Source organism: Heptranchias perlo, chromosome 3 (assembly GCF_035084215.1).
Source record: "Heptranchias perlo isolate sHepPer1 chromosome 3, sHepPer1.hap1, whole genome shotgun sequence".
NCBI classification, from domain to species: Eukaryota; Metazoa; Chordata; class Chondrichthyes; order Hexanchiformes; family Hexanchidae; genus Heptranchias; species Heptranchias perlo.
The window spans coordinates 9,576,209-9,593,779 of record NC_090327.1 but is presented as its reverse complement, the minus strand read 5'-3'; the positions used below and the strand labels follow the sequence as shown (position 1 = coordinate 9,593,779).

General features: G+C 44.3%; 1 protein-coding gene across 3 annotated transcripts in view; it reads right to left on the bottom strand.

Annotated features, from left to right (window-relative positions):
* LOC137310136 (intermembrane lipid transfer protein VPS13B-like) overlaps nt 1-17,571 on the bottom strand; it is an 875,231-nt gene that overhangs the window by 674,207 nt on the left and 183,453 nt on the right. For all 3 annotated transcript variants that reach the window (XM_067978127.1, XM_067978114.1, XM_067978120.1), the window contains exons 13-15: nt 7,643-7,837; nt 6,137-6,306; nt 2,307-2,501 (exon numbers count right to left, since the gene is read on the bottom strand). In XM_067978127.1, the coding sequence (XP_067834228.1) occupies nt 2,307-2,501; nt 6,137-6,306; nt 7,643-7,837 (560 nt within the window). The remainder of the gene's footprint in view (nt 1-2,306; nt 2,502-6,136; nt 6,307-7,642; nt 7,838-17,571) is intronic.

Sequence of the window (17,571 nt, the reverse complement as noted above, 5' to 3'; positions counted from 1 at the left end):
TCAAAAAAGGGGAGAGGAATAAACCCAGCAATTACAGGCCAGTCAGCCTAATGTCGGTGGTGGGGAAACTTATAGAGACAATAACCTAGGACAAAATAAATTGGCACTCGGAAAAGTATGGGCTGATAAATGAAAGTCAGCACAGATTTGTTAAAGGAAAATAGTGTTTGACTAACTTGATTGAGTTCTTTGATGAAGTAATGGAGAGGGTTGATAAGGGTAGCGCAGTTGATGATGTGTAAATGGACTTTCAAAAGGCATATGATAAAGTGCCACATAATAGACATTAGCAAAATTGAAGCACATGGGATTAAAGGGACAGTGGCAGTGTGGATAAAAAATTGGCATAAGGACAGAAAGCAGAGAGTAGTGGTGAACAGCTGTTTTTCAGACAGGAGTGAAGTATGCAATGGTGTATACCTCAGGGGTCAGTATTAGGACCACTGCTCTTTTTGATATATATTAATGACCTGGACTTGGGTATAGAGGGTATAATTTCAAAGTTTGCAGATAACACGAAACTTTGAAATGTAGTCAACAATGTGGAGGATAGTAACAAACTTCAGGGGGCAGAGACAGACTGCTGAAATGGGCAGACACATGGCAGATAAAATTTAACACAGAGAAATGTGAAGTAATACATTTTAGTAGGAAGAATGAGGAGAGGCAGTATAAACTAAATGGTACAATTTTAAAGGGGGTACAGGAACAGAGAGACCTGGGGGTGTATGTACACAAATTTTTGAAGGTGGCAGGACAAGTTGAGAAGGCTATTAAAAAAGCATATGGGATCCTAGACTTTATTAGTAGAGGCATAGAGTGCAAAAGTAAAGAAATTATGCTAAACCTTTATAAAACACTGGTTAGGCCCAGCTGGAGTATTGTGTTCAATTCTGGGCACTGCACTTTAGGAAGAATATCAAGGCCTTAGAGAGGGTGCAAAAGAGATTTACTAGAATTGTACCAGGGATGAGGGACTTCATTTATGTAGATAGACTGGAGAAGCTGGAGTTGTTCTCCTTAGAGCAGAGAAGGTTAAGAGGAGATTTGATAGAGGTGTTCAAAATCATGAAGGGATTTGACAGAGTAAATAAGGAGAAATTGCTTCCGGTGGCAGAAGGGTTGGTAACTAGAGGACACAGATTTAAGGTGATCGGCTGAAGAGCCAGTGGCGACAGAGGAAACATTTTTTTTACGCAGCGAGTTATAAGAATGCACTGCCTGAAAGGGTGGAGTAAGCAGATTCAGTCGTAACTTTCAAAAGGGAATTGGATAAGTATTTGAAGGGAAAAAATCTACAGGGCTATGGGGAAAGAGCAGGGGAATGGGACTAATTGGACAGCTCTTTCAAAGAGCTGGCACAGGCATGGTGGGCGGAATGGCCTCCTCCTGTGCCGTACCTACTATAATACTAGGAAGAATACACTGGCATCAAATATACAATTTATAAATCAGTATTCCACATGGAATTTACTGCATCAATACTGTTGAATTAGATAAGTGTGAAGTTGAAGATGAACCAGGAGACTTAGTTTGCTCAGTGGTTAAAATGTCCAACCACTGGAGCAATAATCAATAAAGTAAATACAATTAAGTATATTGAAAAGGATATCAAAATATGTTTGGTTCGTTTTACCTTTTAAGTTATTGGTATTTTTGGGCTTCTACAATGATACAATATTTATTATTGAAACTAAAGGTTACAGGAGAATTTTAGCAAGCTTTTAGATTTCACGGCTCAGGAAACCCGGTAAGCTGGAGGGAGGCGAGAACAGCCGGATCCGGCAGATAAGTGCTCTTTAGCACTGCTTGTGAGCCAGGAGGAGCCGAAGGGCTTCCCCCCCCAACCCCCGGCCCCACCAAGCAAGCCTGCTTCCCTCCCCGCGATCAGATCTCCCCCGCCCCGGCCTTCTGCGATCTGCTCAAGGTCTTTCCGATCTCCCCCCGTCCCCCAGCCTCCACATCTCTCCCTTCCTCCACTCCCCGGCTGCAGCCTACCATCGCAGGCCTTCCCACCCACCAGCCAGCCAGCCTCTGACCTCCAGGTTACCTGCATTTCCTTGTTTCCCAGCCGCTACAGCCCTCCTCCCGCCCGCAAATACCGGGGCCGACATTTCAAGAAAAGCCTTTATTTTTACCCTTATGCTGTACAATAGCACAGAGCTAAAACACAATAACCTTCATTCATGCTTTGCAATGCTTATGGCATAACACTTACAATAACTTATGGTTAGACTAGTTTCTCAGCATGAAACTGAACAACTTCAAATTGAACGTATTTAAAAAGTTGATAAAGAATACCTTACCTTGACATAACAGTGTGCATAACAGTGGTGCAGCAGATTATCAGATGGCTGATTAAGGTTGCTGACAGCAGGTACAAGTTGTTCGGCATACATTGGCACTGAATGTTCCAGACTAACTTTGTCCACCTGTATTCTCAAGGCAGGTAGGGGCCGCAATGGATGAAAATGTGGTGTAGTTAAGTAAGGCAGAAAATTCTGAAAGAACAAGATTTTTTAATTTTTTTTTAAAATGTGGATCTTCGTTCCATTTATTATATAGAAAAGAAAAATGTTTTCATTACAGATCATACTTTGTGAGTATATATACTGTGCTGGAATTCCCTCTCTCAGCCTCTCTCTCCTCCTTTAAACCGACCTCTTTGACCTTGCTTTTAATCACCTGGTTTAATACCTCCTTATGTATCTTGGTGTCAAATTTTGTTTGATAACGCTCCCGTGAAGTGCCTTGGGATGTTTTACATTAAAGGCATTATATAAATGCAAATTGTTGTTGTTGTGTGGTACCAACATATACGGATCATGAAGGACCCAGATTCACTCCCTATTCTTGTTCAAAAAACATTGTAAGGATAAACCCAGCAACTATAGGCCAGTCAGTTAAACCTCAGTTGTGGAGAAACTTTTGGAAATGATAATCCGGGACAGAATTAACAGTCACTTGGACGAGGGTGGATTGGTTAGGGAAAGTCAGCACTGATTTGTTAAAGGCAAATTAACTTTAACAAATTTCAAAATTTTCAAAAGGCATTTGATAAAGTGCCGCACGGTAGGCTGATCATTAAGATTGCAGCCCATGGAATAAAGGGAGCAGTAGCATAACGGATATAGAATTGACTAAGGATCGGGAAACAGAGAGTAGTGGTGAACGGTTGTTTTTCGGACTGGAGGGAAGTGTACAGTGGTGTTCCCCAGGGGTCAGTGCTAGGACCACCGCTCTTCTTGATATATATTAATAACTTGGACTGGGGTGTACAGGGCACAATTTCAAAATTTGCAGATGTCACAAAACTTGGAAGGGTAGTAAACAGTGAGGAGGATAGTGATAGACTTCAAGAGGATATAGACAGGCTGGTGGCATGGGCGGACACATGGCAGATGAAACTTAACGCAGAAAAATGCAAAGTGATACATTTCGGTAGGAAGAATGAGGAGAGGCAATATAAACTAGAGGACACAACTCTAAAAAGGGTACAGGAACAGAAAGATCTGGGGGTATATGTGCACAAATCGTTGGAGGTGGCAGGGCAGGTTGAGAAAGTGGTTAAAAAAGCATACGGGATCCTGGGCTTCATAAATAGAGGCATAGAGTACAAAAGTATGGAAGTCAGGATGAATCTTTATAAAACACTGGTTTGGCCACAACTGGAGTATTGTGTCCAGTTCTGGGCACCGCACTTCAGGAGATTTACTGGAATGATTCCAGGGATGAGGGACTTTAGTTACGTGGATAGACTGGAGAAGCCTGGGTTGTTCTCCTTGGAACAGAGACGGTTGTGAGGAGATTTGATGGAGGTATTCAAAATCATGAAGAGTCTAGACAGAGTTGATAGAGAGAAACTGTTCCCACTGGCGGAAGGGTCGAGAACCAGAGGCCATATAATTGAGGGGATTGGCAAAAGAACCAAAGGTGACATGAGGAAAAACTTTTTTTTTAATACGGCAAGTGGTTAGGATCTGGAATGCACAGCCCGAGGGGGTGGTGGAGGCAGATTCAATCATGGCCTTCAAAAGGTAACTGGATAAGTACTTGAAAGGAAAAAATTGGCAGGGCTATGAGGAAAGGGCGGGGGAGTGGGATTGCCCGGATTGCTTTGCGTACAGCCGGCGCGGACTCGATGGGCCAAATGGCCTCCTTCCGTGCTGTTACCTTTCTATGATACTTGTGTTGAAGTAAGCTGACTATCAGCCAGGGCACGAGTAGGGCACTAAATTAACAACAGCAATCCTAAACTGGGGAAAGGAAAGATCTACAAAGTTCCTATTGATCCCTGCTGGAAATAGTGCATTTGCAGCAAGGAGAGCAGCTCGCTGTAGTGCCCCCACAGTTAAACAGTCAGACACCAAGTTCACAGCCACAAGGCGCAGGTCCCAGAAAGCTGTTTAGGGGAGGAATTCTAGAGCCTTGGGCCGAGACGGCTGGAGGCTGCCGGCGCCAATGGTGCAGCGAAGGGAGTGGGGGATGCAGAAGAGAATATAATGCTTAAGAGAACCGATATATTTGCAGAATACTTTACTGCTCTTTTTCATATATATATTTTAAGATTTTCTCCTTATAATTCCCTCTTGATTTTTCTTATCTCTTTTTTAACCTCTTTCCTTATTTTCTCATTTATCCTCATCTTCAATGTTAATTTGTTTCTAACCTCTATTTATCCATGTCATCCTGAAACTTGAAGCAGTCTCCTTCTAGTTTAATAGTATATATTTATTCTGCACCTGTGCAGTCTCTTTTTTTAAAAAAAAATAGCATCCCATTGTTAATCTACAATCCTGTGTGGCAATTTCTCTTTCTACCTCACCTCAGTGAGCTTATTCCTGATCTTTCTAAAAAATCTGCCTTATTTCCAATCTGGTGCCCTTGTTTTTGTACAGTTTTTTTCCTTTTCTACTTGGACCTTAAATCTTATCGTATTATGGTTACTACTCCTGAGCTGCAATTTCCTGATCATTTTTGTTACTGAGAACTGGATTTCGATGGAAATGAAAAGCGGGCGGATTCTGTAACGGACCCGGGTGGCAAGTTCTAAATCTCCCTCATTGTCTCTGTCTGATGTTTTTTGTGTGTACATCTTCACTCCTTCACCAATATTGTCACTCCTCCTCCTTTGTTACTTATTCCATCCCTCTTAAAATAATTATAGCCCAAAGTTATCTTACAGTTTGCAGCCAAGTTTCTGTTCGTGCTATTAAATCCACATCTTCCTCTGTCATAATTGCTTCTCATTCCCCCAGTTTATTTCCCACATCCTGAGTATTGCAATACATGCATTTTATCCTTCTTTGCTCATATTTCATGTTACTCCTTTTACCCTGGTCTTTCTGTACAAACTAACGTCTCATTCCTTTATCTGTCTTTGCCCTGCTTACAACTGATCGATTTAATTTTCTTCTACTCCCTTAATTACAATTGCATGCTAACCCTTTTGCTAATTTATTTTTTATTTGTACAATAACACCCATTTCTACCTTATCTGCTTGCTTTTTCTGATTGCTTTTCTGATTGCTTTTCTTTTCCCTGCTCCCATCCTTGCTAATTTGAATGACTCTCCAATTCCCTATTTATCCATTTTGCCAATCTTCTACCAGTCGATAGAGGATTCAAACATCGGTATGAAGACTTCAATCAGTCCCTTGTTCGCCATTCAAAAAATAAATAAAATGCTGGAGGAAGAGAGGCAGTGAGGGAGGCTCAGGACTCTCAGTAGAGACATGACCGGCAAGAGGAGCATCACAGCGCAAAAGTTTCAAAACATTTGCCAGGTGGAAAGACTGAATATCCCTTTGTGATAATTCCACACTAAGCATCATCTGAATGCCTCCCTGGAACCAACAGTGACATAATCAGCCCTCTTGGCCACTGGAGGTATATGTCATGTTGTGTCCTGTATACAGGTCTTTGTGCATCCGTTATTTTAATTTTACATTTATTTTTATTTTAAACCACAATGTGGCAAAAAGCAAAGTTAACAATTGTTAAAGGTTAATTGATATTCTGTTCTCCAATTTGCCAAACTATTTGAAGAAATCCAACAGAAGTATTATATGCTTAAAAAAATCCCACTTCCTTTCATACATACATTTAGATTTTGTTTTGAAAAGAGGCTCATTACCTTTTGACCCAAAATTATTGGAAGCAAACTGTCCAGTAGGTTGAACTCGGCCAGAGTGATTGTAATTGTGGTTTTCAAAACAGTTATACAGGTTAATCTTGTTGGAATATACTCTTCTAACGCAGCCTCTTCCTCTTGGCTTGGCAACGTTCTGTTCTCATCCACAATTTCTGAAAGGGGAAATCATTAGCATAAACATCATCGCTATTATTAGAATCACTGGAGGCTTTTTGGAAAGCAAACGCAATACTGATATGATGATGATTCAATCAATTATATATTAAAAACGGTGAGCGGTCCCAAAGGTACTGTGCAAGTAGGTGGTGTGGTGAATGTAACGTTACATGACTAATGGGACTACAATGGACCAGCGTATAACATTACATGACAGGCCCAAATGTGAGCATTAATTATGCTTAGGCACTCCTTTCCACACAAAAAAACTTTCGATTACGACCTTCCAAGAACCAGCAAACCAGCCAGTACTGTAAAACAAACTGTGCAGTTTGAAATTGATAGCTTTCACCTCTGAACAAAATGAAATCTAAGTACAGGTCTGAGAGAGTCAGCCCACTGCATTTTGTCAGGGTGGGCTCGCCACTGAGCAATGACAGAAACCGAAATGAGCGAGGTCGGAAGACCGTTCTAAACCAACAGAAGTGTAAAAATGTAGACACGTTAAGTGCAACAGCCAATGGCTGACCTTCTTGCTGGAACAGGTATTGAACGTCAGAAACCCAAATATAACAATCAGAGTTATCAAAGTGCCTCCTCTTGCGCCAAGCAGTACCCAAGTGTTTGTAGCCAACTCCCTACCACTCCCATAAGCATTAAGTTTAAGACCCTCTTGGTCGAGCAACATCACCATCTCACACTGGATATTGTTTTGGTTGATCAGAGCCCACACCCCTCAGCTGAACACGCCTCCCCCATCCCCTCCCACGCACGAAGCAGCACTTCAGCAACCAGAACCCAGCCTCCTCACCTCAGCACGTCATCGTCTCCAACCCCCACCCCCCCCGCCCCCACTGAGCATCATTGCTGACTGGAGCCAAACCTCACCATCCTCCTTCAATCTGACCCTCTAGTCTCTTCCCTTTTGCTCTCCCCCTCTTTTCCCTGACACACTCAGCACCTCTCTACCCCCTCCTCGCCCCTCCCGTGCCAGTTTTCCACTCTACCAGCTGCAATCTTACCCCGTCGTCCTTCCTCTACCCCACCCTCTAACCCTGCATGACCTTAAACTGCACTTAGTCTTGATTCCCTCTGTGCAGCTAATTGTGAAAGGAGATTTTGCATGAATTCCAAAGTTACAGATTAAATTACGTAAATTAAACAAACTTTTCAGGTTTATAATTCATTATACTGTAAAATAAACTCTGCATTTTACATTAGTAACTGGCATCAGCAGATACAATCGTATCATTTAAATCTATTGTTAAAAAGCTTTCAATTGAAAAATGTCGGGTAGTTACTGTCACATGACACGTTAAATTTTTTTTTAACCTGAGTTAGGCTTGCTGTACGGTTCATACTCATGATCCAGTCCACATGCCGCCATCTTTAGTATTCTGTGGACAGAGCTGCTGTCCAGCCGAAGCTCCATTGGACCCACAACTAGACGCTTAGTGGACATCTCCTGGACACTACTCAGATCCTCGTTTTTGTTCGTGGAAACATCTTGTTGTTGACTAACAGAACCTGAGAACACAATGACAGCAACTCAGCAGAAGCACACCCTTTCGTGAGGAAAGGCAGTTTGCTAGAACACTTGAAAAATAGGAACCGTAGCAATTAATAGAACCAGCTACTTAAAAAAAAAAGATAAACTTCACTGTCAAAATACAAAAAAAGACCATTAGTAAAAAGAAAGAAAAAACTTACCTCAGGACGTCCCAAAGCACTTTACATCCAATGTAGTACTTTTGAAATGTAGTCACTGTTGTAATGTAGGAAACGTGGCAGCCAATTTGCCCACAGCAAGCTCCCACAAACAGCAATGAGATAATGACCAGATCATCTGTTTTTTTTTTAAAAGTGATATTGATTGAGGGATAAATATTGGTCCCAGGACACCGGGGAGAACTCCCCTGTTCTTCTTCAAAATAGTACCACGGGATCTTTTACGTCCACCTGAGGAGGCAGGCGGATCCTTGGTTTAACGTCTCATGCAAAAGACGGCACCTCCCACAGTGTGGCATTCCCTTAGTACTGCACTGGAGTATCAACCGAGAACAAGTACAATGTAAGTGGTTATGGAAACCTACAGATTAAATATATACATTTCCTGAATATAAATAAAGCCAGTGTTGCATAATTAATAGTACAGATAATCTGATATGGACAAAACTTCAGAGTAATATTATTCACATTGTTAACTGATCCACATCTCTAAAGATGGAGCTATGGGAGTACAAAATTGTGACTTCCTCCCACTTTAGTAATTTTCTCCCCATTCCTTCCTGGCCCTCCTGAAGGTAGACAGATTCACTGGTACCAGCAGCGCAACTAGGGTTGCCAGCCCTCCAGGATTGTCCTGGAGTCTCCAAGAATCGAAGATTAATCTCCAGAACACAGCTGCAAGCAACTCAGGAGAAATATCATTGGTGTTAAAAAAGTGTTTTTTTTAATTTTCTTTGATTATTTTCATTTATTAATTATGAAAATATTGGAGATGGGGAAAAAGGCTGTTTCCCTAACAGTCAAGATGAATCCAATTGGGTAACGAAGATCTTGTTCCCTTTCCAATTGGTTTGGGATAACAGCACGCCTGGAGAACGGACCAATGTGGGGAGTGTGGAGGCAGGATGGTTCGCGGCACGAGGTTGTGTGATGAAACCTCCAGGAATATACCCAACCAGAGTTGGCAACCCTAAGCGCAACAGCAGTTGGACGAGGTGCGGGTTAGGATAGAAGCAGCAGAGTTTTGGATAACCTCAAGTTTATGGAGGGTGGAGGATGGGAAGCCGGCCAGGATAGCATTGGAATAGTTGAGTCTACATTACATGAAGAGTAAATCCAGCGCAGTGTCAAACCTATCTTACAAATTACTCAAGGGTTTGGACTTCCTGAGCACTTTTAAACCTATCTAATCTCAGTTTAAATGTTTAGATAGCAGGGATTTTCTCCCCCTCCCTCCCCTTTTTAAATAAGAGCTCTGTGCACAAGTATATCCCAGGCACGAACAGAGCTCAAACCTAAATAGGATAGTTGAGGTTTCAACCAGGCAGCAGCCAAGCAATGCAGAAAGGGTTTTGCCTGGCCTAAAACCCAAACTGCAATTAAACTGCCCAGACTGGTAGCTTCAGTATAAATGCACCCTTAATGTATGAGCCTGAACAGTGGCTGAGTCCAATTCTTCCCCACCCAACATTCACATAATGTGCAGAGCGGCTAACTCAACACTCAATCGAGACTGAAGCTAGGACATTCCTCATCCATTCAGCAAGTATCGTAACGTTAAGAACATTTATTTGCTAAACCAAGCTTTTTTTTTGTGCAATATTCACTTTGCTCCTAGCCATAAACCACCTCAGGTTCTTTTTTCCTAACTATGGTACGCATTGCCTCCACAGGTTCTCAATACACCCCTGATATAAAGTGCATGGTGTATCATTTTCACTTAATCATTTAAAAATAATCTCTCCATAAAGTGTTTTTAAAACATGGGTTTCAACCCATGACTTCCTACACTGTAATTACTTGGTCTCAATGGCAAGCAAACAAATGTTAGCAAGTGGTGAGGTGCGGCTGTCCAAGGAGAAAGGAGAATAACATTGTTTGTATGGAAATAATAGTACAGGACTGGGAAGAGGTCACCTGCCCATCCACTTAGCTTCAAGACAATTTGTGGCACGTAAGTGCCTTGAGTGAGAGATGGAAGAGGCGAGGAAAGAAAAATATCTTTTAAAATAAAGGAACGTGGAAATAAGAAATATGTTTTAATTTCTCCTCGTCTTCTTTTTCTTTGTTAAGCAGCCACATCACTAAGTGAAAATGTTGCACTCAAATCTGGATTACTAAGAATTTATCTTTAAGTGTGTGGTCAATGTTTCAAAGTCTCACTTAACTGTACATCTACTATACTATTAAAAATTCCTTTTGTGACCCTCTGGTTTGCTCACATAGTCCACATTGCCTTCTGGTGAGCTCATTAATCCATGGAAATCACATGATCCATGTCTTAGTTTTCTTCCAGCAATTTAACTGGCTCATGGAAACCATGTGATCCATAGTCCCATTGCTCTAGTAGTGGTCTGTTTAGTTTATAGGAACCATGTACCCTGCCGAGGCTAGAACTCAGCAAACTGTTTTTTACAGCAGCTGCTTTTGGGCCTTAATTCTTCCCAAACCCCATTTGCTGCAACCTCACCGGCCTAGGGTCAGAGGTGGCTTTCTTGGGCCATCATCCCACTCTTCCTGCCTCTCCACTCTTTGGTGCTCTTCACTAACCCTAAGGCACGAGCAGCAAAGCTTGCACCTTTGCTCTTCACAATGCTCCGCTTCCAGTCTTTAACCCAGCTTCATCTCCCTCCCACCCGAGTCCCAATTCCTCCCTCCTAACATTGACTTGTAAGCCCCAATTTGATGGTCTTTTCACCCAGGCAGGCCCTCCTCCAGCGCTCCAACCCAAGTTCCAGTCAAGATGAGCATCCGCAATCACTCCTGAATACTCAGGGTCTGGGACATGGAAGTGGTGGGGAGTGGGGCTGCGCCTGAAGCCCTACAAGCAATACTGCAGAAGAGGCACTAGAATTTGATTCAAATTTAATTCAAATCTGCTTGAATCATCAGATGTCACTTTTTGTGCAGATTCAGGTGTTGGGTCTCTAATATTCCAGCACAGCAGCTTTCTTAAAAATGAGCTTGCATTTATATAGGGCCTTTCACATCGTCAGGATGACCCTGAACTCTTCACAGCCAATTAATTACTTTTGTACTGCAGTCACTGTTGTTTTGTCGGCAAACATGACAGCCAATTTACGCACAGCAAGGTCCCATAAATATCAATGAGTTAAATGACCAGATAATTGGGTAGAAATTCATCTCAGGCATTAGAGCGAAATGGGCTCGAGCAAATCGACCACCTGTTTTACACTCCGTACGATTTTCTTTTCAATGCCAATTCATTCGGGCTCATTTTGCGTTACCGTACGAGAGCAATTTCTACCCCAATCTGTTTTTGGTGATGTCAGTTGGGGGGATACATGTTGGCCAGGACACTTGGAGAACTCTCCTGCCCTGCTTCGAATAGTGCTGTGGGATCTTTTACATCCATCCAAACAGACAGAAGAGGCATCAGTTCAACATCTCATTCGAGAGACGGCACCTCCAACAACACAGCACTCGCTCAGTACTGCACTGATGCATCAACCCTGGCGTGGGGCTTGAGCCCATTGGTCTTCTGGCTCAGAGGCGAGATTGCTCCCACTGAGCTAAGCTGACACTCCAACTGAATGATTTTTCACATGATACAACCTGATTAATTTGAATTTTTAAACTTATAGGATTTTACTGAATTCACCTCACAATCACAATTAAACGCAATCGCAACACCATCACACTTAATTGGTGCCATCTGTCGACTTACGTGGGAGGTAATATTACATTATCAACCCAGCGTGTGCACAGGGTTCCTCTTCTCTGCTGAAAATGAAGGTTCGTCAGCCACTTTTCACTCGTTTGATGCCAATATCTTTCCTCCCAGTGGAGTGCAAAACTGACAGCACACCAAGGGCTTTTACTCCAGATCAATTGTAGCCTTTATGTTCTACATCTCGAAAATTTCTGGCAAGCCCTTCAGTTTACTTTGAACAGCAGGCATCAGCTGTCCTTGTGACACCATCAGATAATAAAATCTCATGGCTAAATACATTTGATTAGTCCAGTCACTTTCACAACTACTCAAATATTTTTCGAGCTTAATTTGATTTAAACATTTCACTCTTCATTTCCCTTGTCTTTCAGGAGACAGACAACCTGCAACCTTTCCCAAACCAAGTTGGAAAGTCACCTCCTCCCTGCTACTGCTGAAATTAGCAAATAACCAGGAGGTGCAGAAGGCAAGCCCCTCTCCCCCATTTTCTATCTATTTTGCAATGGTCAACAAATGGTCTAAAATCAGGTCTTTCCATATTTTCAAACCATGTGAATGGTAGACAGTGGATGAAGCATGTATTTTTAAAATCAAATCCAGCTAAGGCCACTGAATATGCAACACCAACTGCAAAACATCTCAGTCCCTCTTCTCCCAACCCCTGCCTCCCCACCATATAATGACTGAGTGCAATGTTACGTCCAGCAGTTGAAACATCACACAGTGGGTATAGAATTTGGCTGCCTTCCTGGCCATTGCCCACTAGTTCTCCCTCAATAAATACCTGCTGTCTTCTGATCTCGGTCAGTGACAGAGAATGCTTGGGAGGGAGTGTTATCCCAGCCTCCCCTGCAACACAACATAAAAAAGCAATTACATTAATGACTCAAGGTACCTCCATTTGCTCATGAACCAAAACTTGGAAGTGTGATAGCATGACATTTAACTAAACACATCACTCCTAACAGTACTCTATTAACAGATTGGTTAGATTATGAGCTCACGACATGGGACACCATATTTCAGCCATTTTAAATGGGATTTAATACAAACATAAGCATTATAATCATTAATGTTCTCAATCATTTAGTTTAAAAAGTAAAGTAGAATGCATTTCATTAAGAAGGTTTTATACAGAACCCAGCAATTCCACACCTAAATCTAGCCGGCCCGAATTTCTATGGGGCTTAAGAGCGGAAATGCAATGTGTCGCTATCCCAGCAGCGAGGCACAATTTAGAGAGGGGCCCAGAAACACTACAAGTCCCAGTCCAAGAGTGGAGGCACATCTTCTATCCCATCAGAACATCCCAGGAGCAGTTTGGGGCCATGTCTGAGGGCATTCCTGGGCTACGCTGGGAATTCTGCCCAGTTAACCCAGTCAGGCCCAATCGATCTCTTGCCAGCTGAGATCAGGCATGGGTTCTGTTGTGGACCTCCGAAAGGCCCCAAAAATGTTACGGGCCCCAGTGAATACTGCCCACCCGTGCACATGCACATGGCCCCATTTGGGGCACGTCGCTTGCCCAGCAAAGTGGTGGGCAGAAGTCGTCCTCCTTAAAAGTGTCCGTGGAATTTCAGGCCTAGAATCCAGCGTCAACAAGTGAAGCTGTTGCAATGAGGACTTTAAAAAGTCCTGCTCAAATTTTTCTTCTTTGGCCCAGTGTGGACTGCAGCAGTTTCATTCCAGCTTCATACGTAAACAAAATTTAACAGTTAATAACAGTCCTGGTAGCGAGGATAATTGAAACAGAAACAGTTACCTCGAATTGATTAATCCTATTTTTAGCACACTCAAACCTATTAGCACTGAAAAAATTAACCTTGGGATGTCTGCAAGGCCCTTAAAAAGATAAAAATAATTTACAAGAGATGACTATCTAGCAAAACAAACTTTCAAACAGGAAACTATTATCACCTCAGTTCATATTGACATAACCCTCTCGGAATATATGATCCCAGTATTACCTTACTGCTGTTCCTCAAAACAAACAAATGGGCTAAAATCAGCTCTCTCCATATTTCAGACCATGTGAATGGTGGACAGTGGGTGAAGCATGATTTTTCAAAATCAAATCCAGCTAAGGCGACTAAATATGCATCAACACTAACTGCAAAACATCTCAACATATCACAGCACTCCTTCCCCAATCTCCCCCACAACACAAAAAAAAGTGACGGATTTCAAGCAATGCTTCTAATAATTTTTCCAAGAACATGGGCCCGATTTTACCAGGGGTGCGGGTTCTCGGCGGGTGGGCCGGCGGGCGCGTTAAAAACGAGCCCGGTGAAATTAGTGGGTTTCCCGCGCGATCGTAGCAGGCAACACACTAATTGGAGCCACTTAACTGCACCTCCGGGTTCCACGCTGCTGATCTGCGCGTCAGGCGGGCTGCGCATGCGCAGTACAATCTGTCAGCTGGAGGCGCTCTATTTAAAGGGGCAGTCCTCCACTGACAGATGCTGCAACAAATTTGAAAACTTACAGCATGGAGCAGCCCAGGGGGAAGGCTGCTCCCAGTTTAATGATGCCTCACCCCAGGTATCAATACATGGGGTGAGGAGGAGGGGGAGGACAGAGATCTTCCACCCGGCGGGCAGGAGGAAGCAACCTGCCTCTGCCACCAAGAAGGCCTGGCTCGAGGTGGCAGAGGAGGTCACCAGCGCCACCAACGTATCGCCCACCTGCATACAGTGCAGGAGGCACTCCAATAACATCAGTAGGTCAGCCACAGTGAGAACACGTAGTCTTTCCCCTACACACCGTCTGCCACAACACTGCCCCCACCCCACATCTCCTTCGGCACTGCCAACACTACTCTGTCACATCACCCCTCATACCCACTCAAACCCCATCCCCATCTTACCTGCACCTACTCACCTCGCCAGTACTCACCCCGCCACTACCACGCAACCCAACCCTCATACAATCTCATGGCTCTATCCCATACTCACCCTCTCGTGCATCTCTCTCACGGCCAGCCTCACTCAACCTGCCACCATCTGTGCTGCAGCCACAGGGCATGCATCACATATGTGCAGTAGGCAGCGTAAGGCAAACGTGCCGTGAGCATGAAGGGGATGCACAAGGGTGTTTGAGGGTTTGTCATGGGTGTTACCTATATTGAATATCAGAACAACTCACAGCGCACATTGTATTGGCACCACTACTGCCATGTCTTCGCGAATCCTGTTTGTTTTGCGCAATAATGCCCGCTCCTGTGTATCACTATGCGGACCCACCACTGATGCCACCCATTGTCACCGCAGAGTGGGTGTGGGTGTTTTTGCAGTGCTCTTCTGCGCAGACGACTGAGAGACATCGGCGATGTCCCCGGTTGCACCCTGGAAGGCTGCGGAGGAGAAGTTCGTGAGGGCAGTGGTGACGTTGACAGCGACAGGTAAGAAGATGGTGCTCGGGCCAGCCGGGAGCAGCTCGGCATGAAAGAGGCTGCAGATGTCCACGGCTACATGGCGAGTGACTCTGAGCCTCCGTGTGCACTGCTGCTCAGAGAGGTCCAGGAGGCTGAGCCTCGGTCTGTGGAACGTGTGGCGAGGGTAGTGCCCTCTGCGACGCATCTCTCTCTGCGGTAGCCCTCCCTCCTGCTGTACAGGTGGATGTGTCACAGCACTCTGTTGTGGAGCTCCACGTGTCAAAGGTGGACGGGGTGGATGGCGAGGCTGGTGAGGCTGGTGATGCTGTTTGCCCTCCGAGGAGGTCATGACTGCAGCTACGGCAGCCCCCATCCGCAAGATGTACATGTGAGGGGGTCCGCAAGGTAGGTACATGTCTCCGGACCCCGGGGTAAGTGTGCAGGTTGGTGACTTTGACCGTCAGGAGGGGGGTGGTGGAGGCGAAACTTTGTCCCAAGTGACAGAGCGGCCTCCTGCAATGGGTGAGGGTCTCCCCCCCCCACCATCTGTCAAATGGACCTTTGCAGCTGCCACAGGCTGACAGCTCAACACGTCCATTCGACCTGGGAGTCTTTCCCCCAGTGTGTGAAACAGTCCCATGTTTATCCAAAATCACACACAGTCCCTTAATCAGGTCAGTTAATGACCTGAACAAGCAAAGTAAATACTCTCAAGTGGCATCCCGCTGGCTTTAATTGCCTGCGGGATTCCCACCAGCGGGGGCTGCGCGCGCACGCCGGCGCGTCAGCGTGGAACCCGGAAGTGGGCGGGATCGAGGCGCGATCCGGTCCCGCTGCTCCATTTCGGGATTTTCGAGGCCCCCCCGCCGAGAACGCACCCGAGAGCGGGTGCTAAAATCGGGCCCCATATGTACGGATATATTATATCATATACTGGTAAAGAAATTAAGACAAATTCCTGTATAATTCTTGTTTAAATAAAATAAAATTTGCGCTGAATGTTTACAACAAAAGCATGTCTGTTCACTAAATGGATTTTTGAAAACCTGGCAACTTGCAGATATGAAAGTATGAAGTCTCAGAAGCCCAAATAACTTAAACCTGCCAACGTGGAGAGGTCTGAAAGATTCTGCCAGCAGACAAAAGACTGGCAAAGATAATATTTATTTAATATCAGATTTAAATGCTGGCATATCTTCGTGCAGCTGCTTTGCATACATCCCTAACTGAGAACAGTGGGTCTCTGGAACAGGTGCCTGGCTCGTGGGTGGACCCAGTTCGCTGAATTCCTTCAAACTAGAGCTAGACCTGTTTCTGGCTGGGGCAGGGATCACCTCATACAAGAGTTAAGTACCCCATGGCATTATTAGGGACAGAGTGGTCTTCTGGACTAGTTTCGATCGCCTATTGGGGGGGGGGGGGGGGGGGGACGGTGACAGGGGAGGAAGTTCCCAGATTTTTTTTAATCCCAAATTAGCCAGGGTTTTTAATCTGGATTTTCACCTCTCCCTGGAGATCACATGGTTTCGGGTGGGATGCGGAATCGATATAAGGTGATGCACAAGGCATCGCAATTGTGTGGGATAGGCTGGATGGACCAGAGCGTCTTTCCCTGTCCATCATCGTCGTCTGATGGTCCCACTGAGGGCACGAAGCTTCACTGCTGGTGGCAAAATCAGTTACACAGATTAGCACGGCCAATTCACAGTGGACCACATTTTTCAGTGGTGGAATTTTATAGATTGCATTAATGGCCAGCACTATCCTCCTTAAGGCTTCAAATTTTATTGAAATAAGATTCCTTGCTGGACCTTGCAGCTTTATCACTGTCTCCTTGTCAATAATGCCACCACCCATTTGAAATGGGTGCAGAAACATGTGGATGGCTTCTTAAAGGGGAGCATCACATTTTAATTTTTGGTTGGTAAGTTTTAAAAAACATCATGTTGCTGTTTAAAACCTGATTTTTTAGTTTTTTTGACACTTTAATTTTGCTTCCAGCTTCTATTTCAGCTGCAGCAGCCCAAGTGATCAGCATGGGAATTCCTTTGGGACTCCAATAGCTCTCCATTTTGAAGTTTTATAAGGCTGAAGCAATATTTGCCCCTACATGCAGCCACTTATCTTTAAGTGTGTACATCGTTATTTTTGAGCTGCTGGTCGGATTTTGAACGCAGCCTCCCCCATCCCCCCCCCCCCGCCCCCGCCATTAGGCTAGCTGCCCCACAAAGCCAAAACTGAGAGCTTATACTAATTATTTAAATGAACTGAACCCCACAAAATTGGGAGTAATTTCAGCACGCTGTGAGCTAGCATGGCCAAACAGTCCACTAACCCCAGCACAGATCTTGCTGTGTTCTGAAAACGTGTAAACACACCACATTGTGTAGAACCGAGGCATCTTTACCAGCAAGGTCCCAGTTTGATCCCTGGTCTGTGCTAAGTTAGTTAAACTTAACTAGTGTA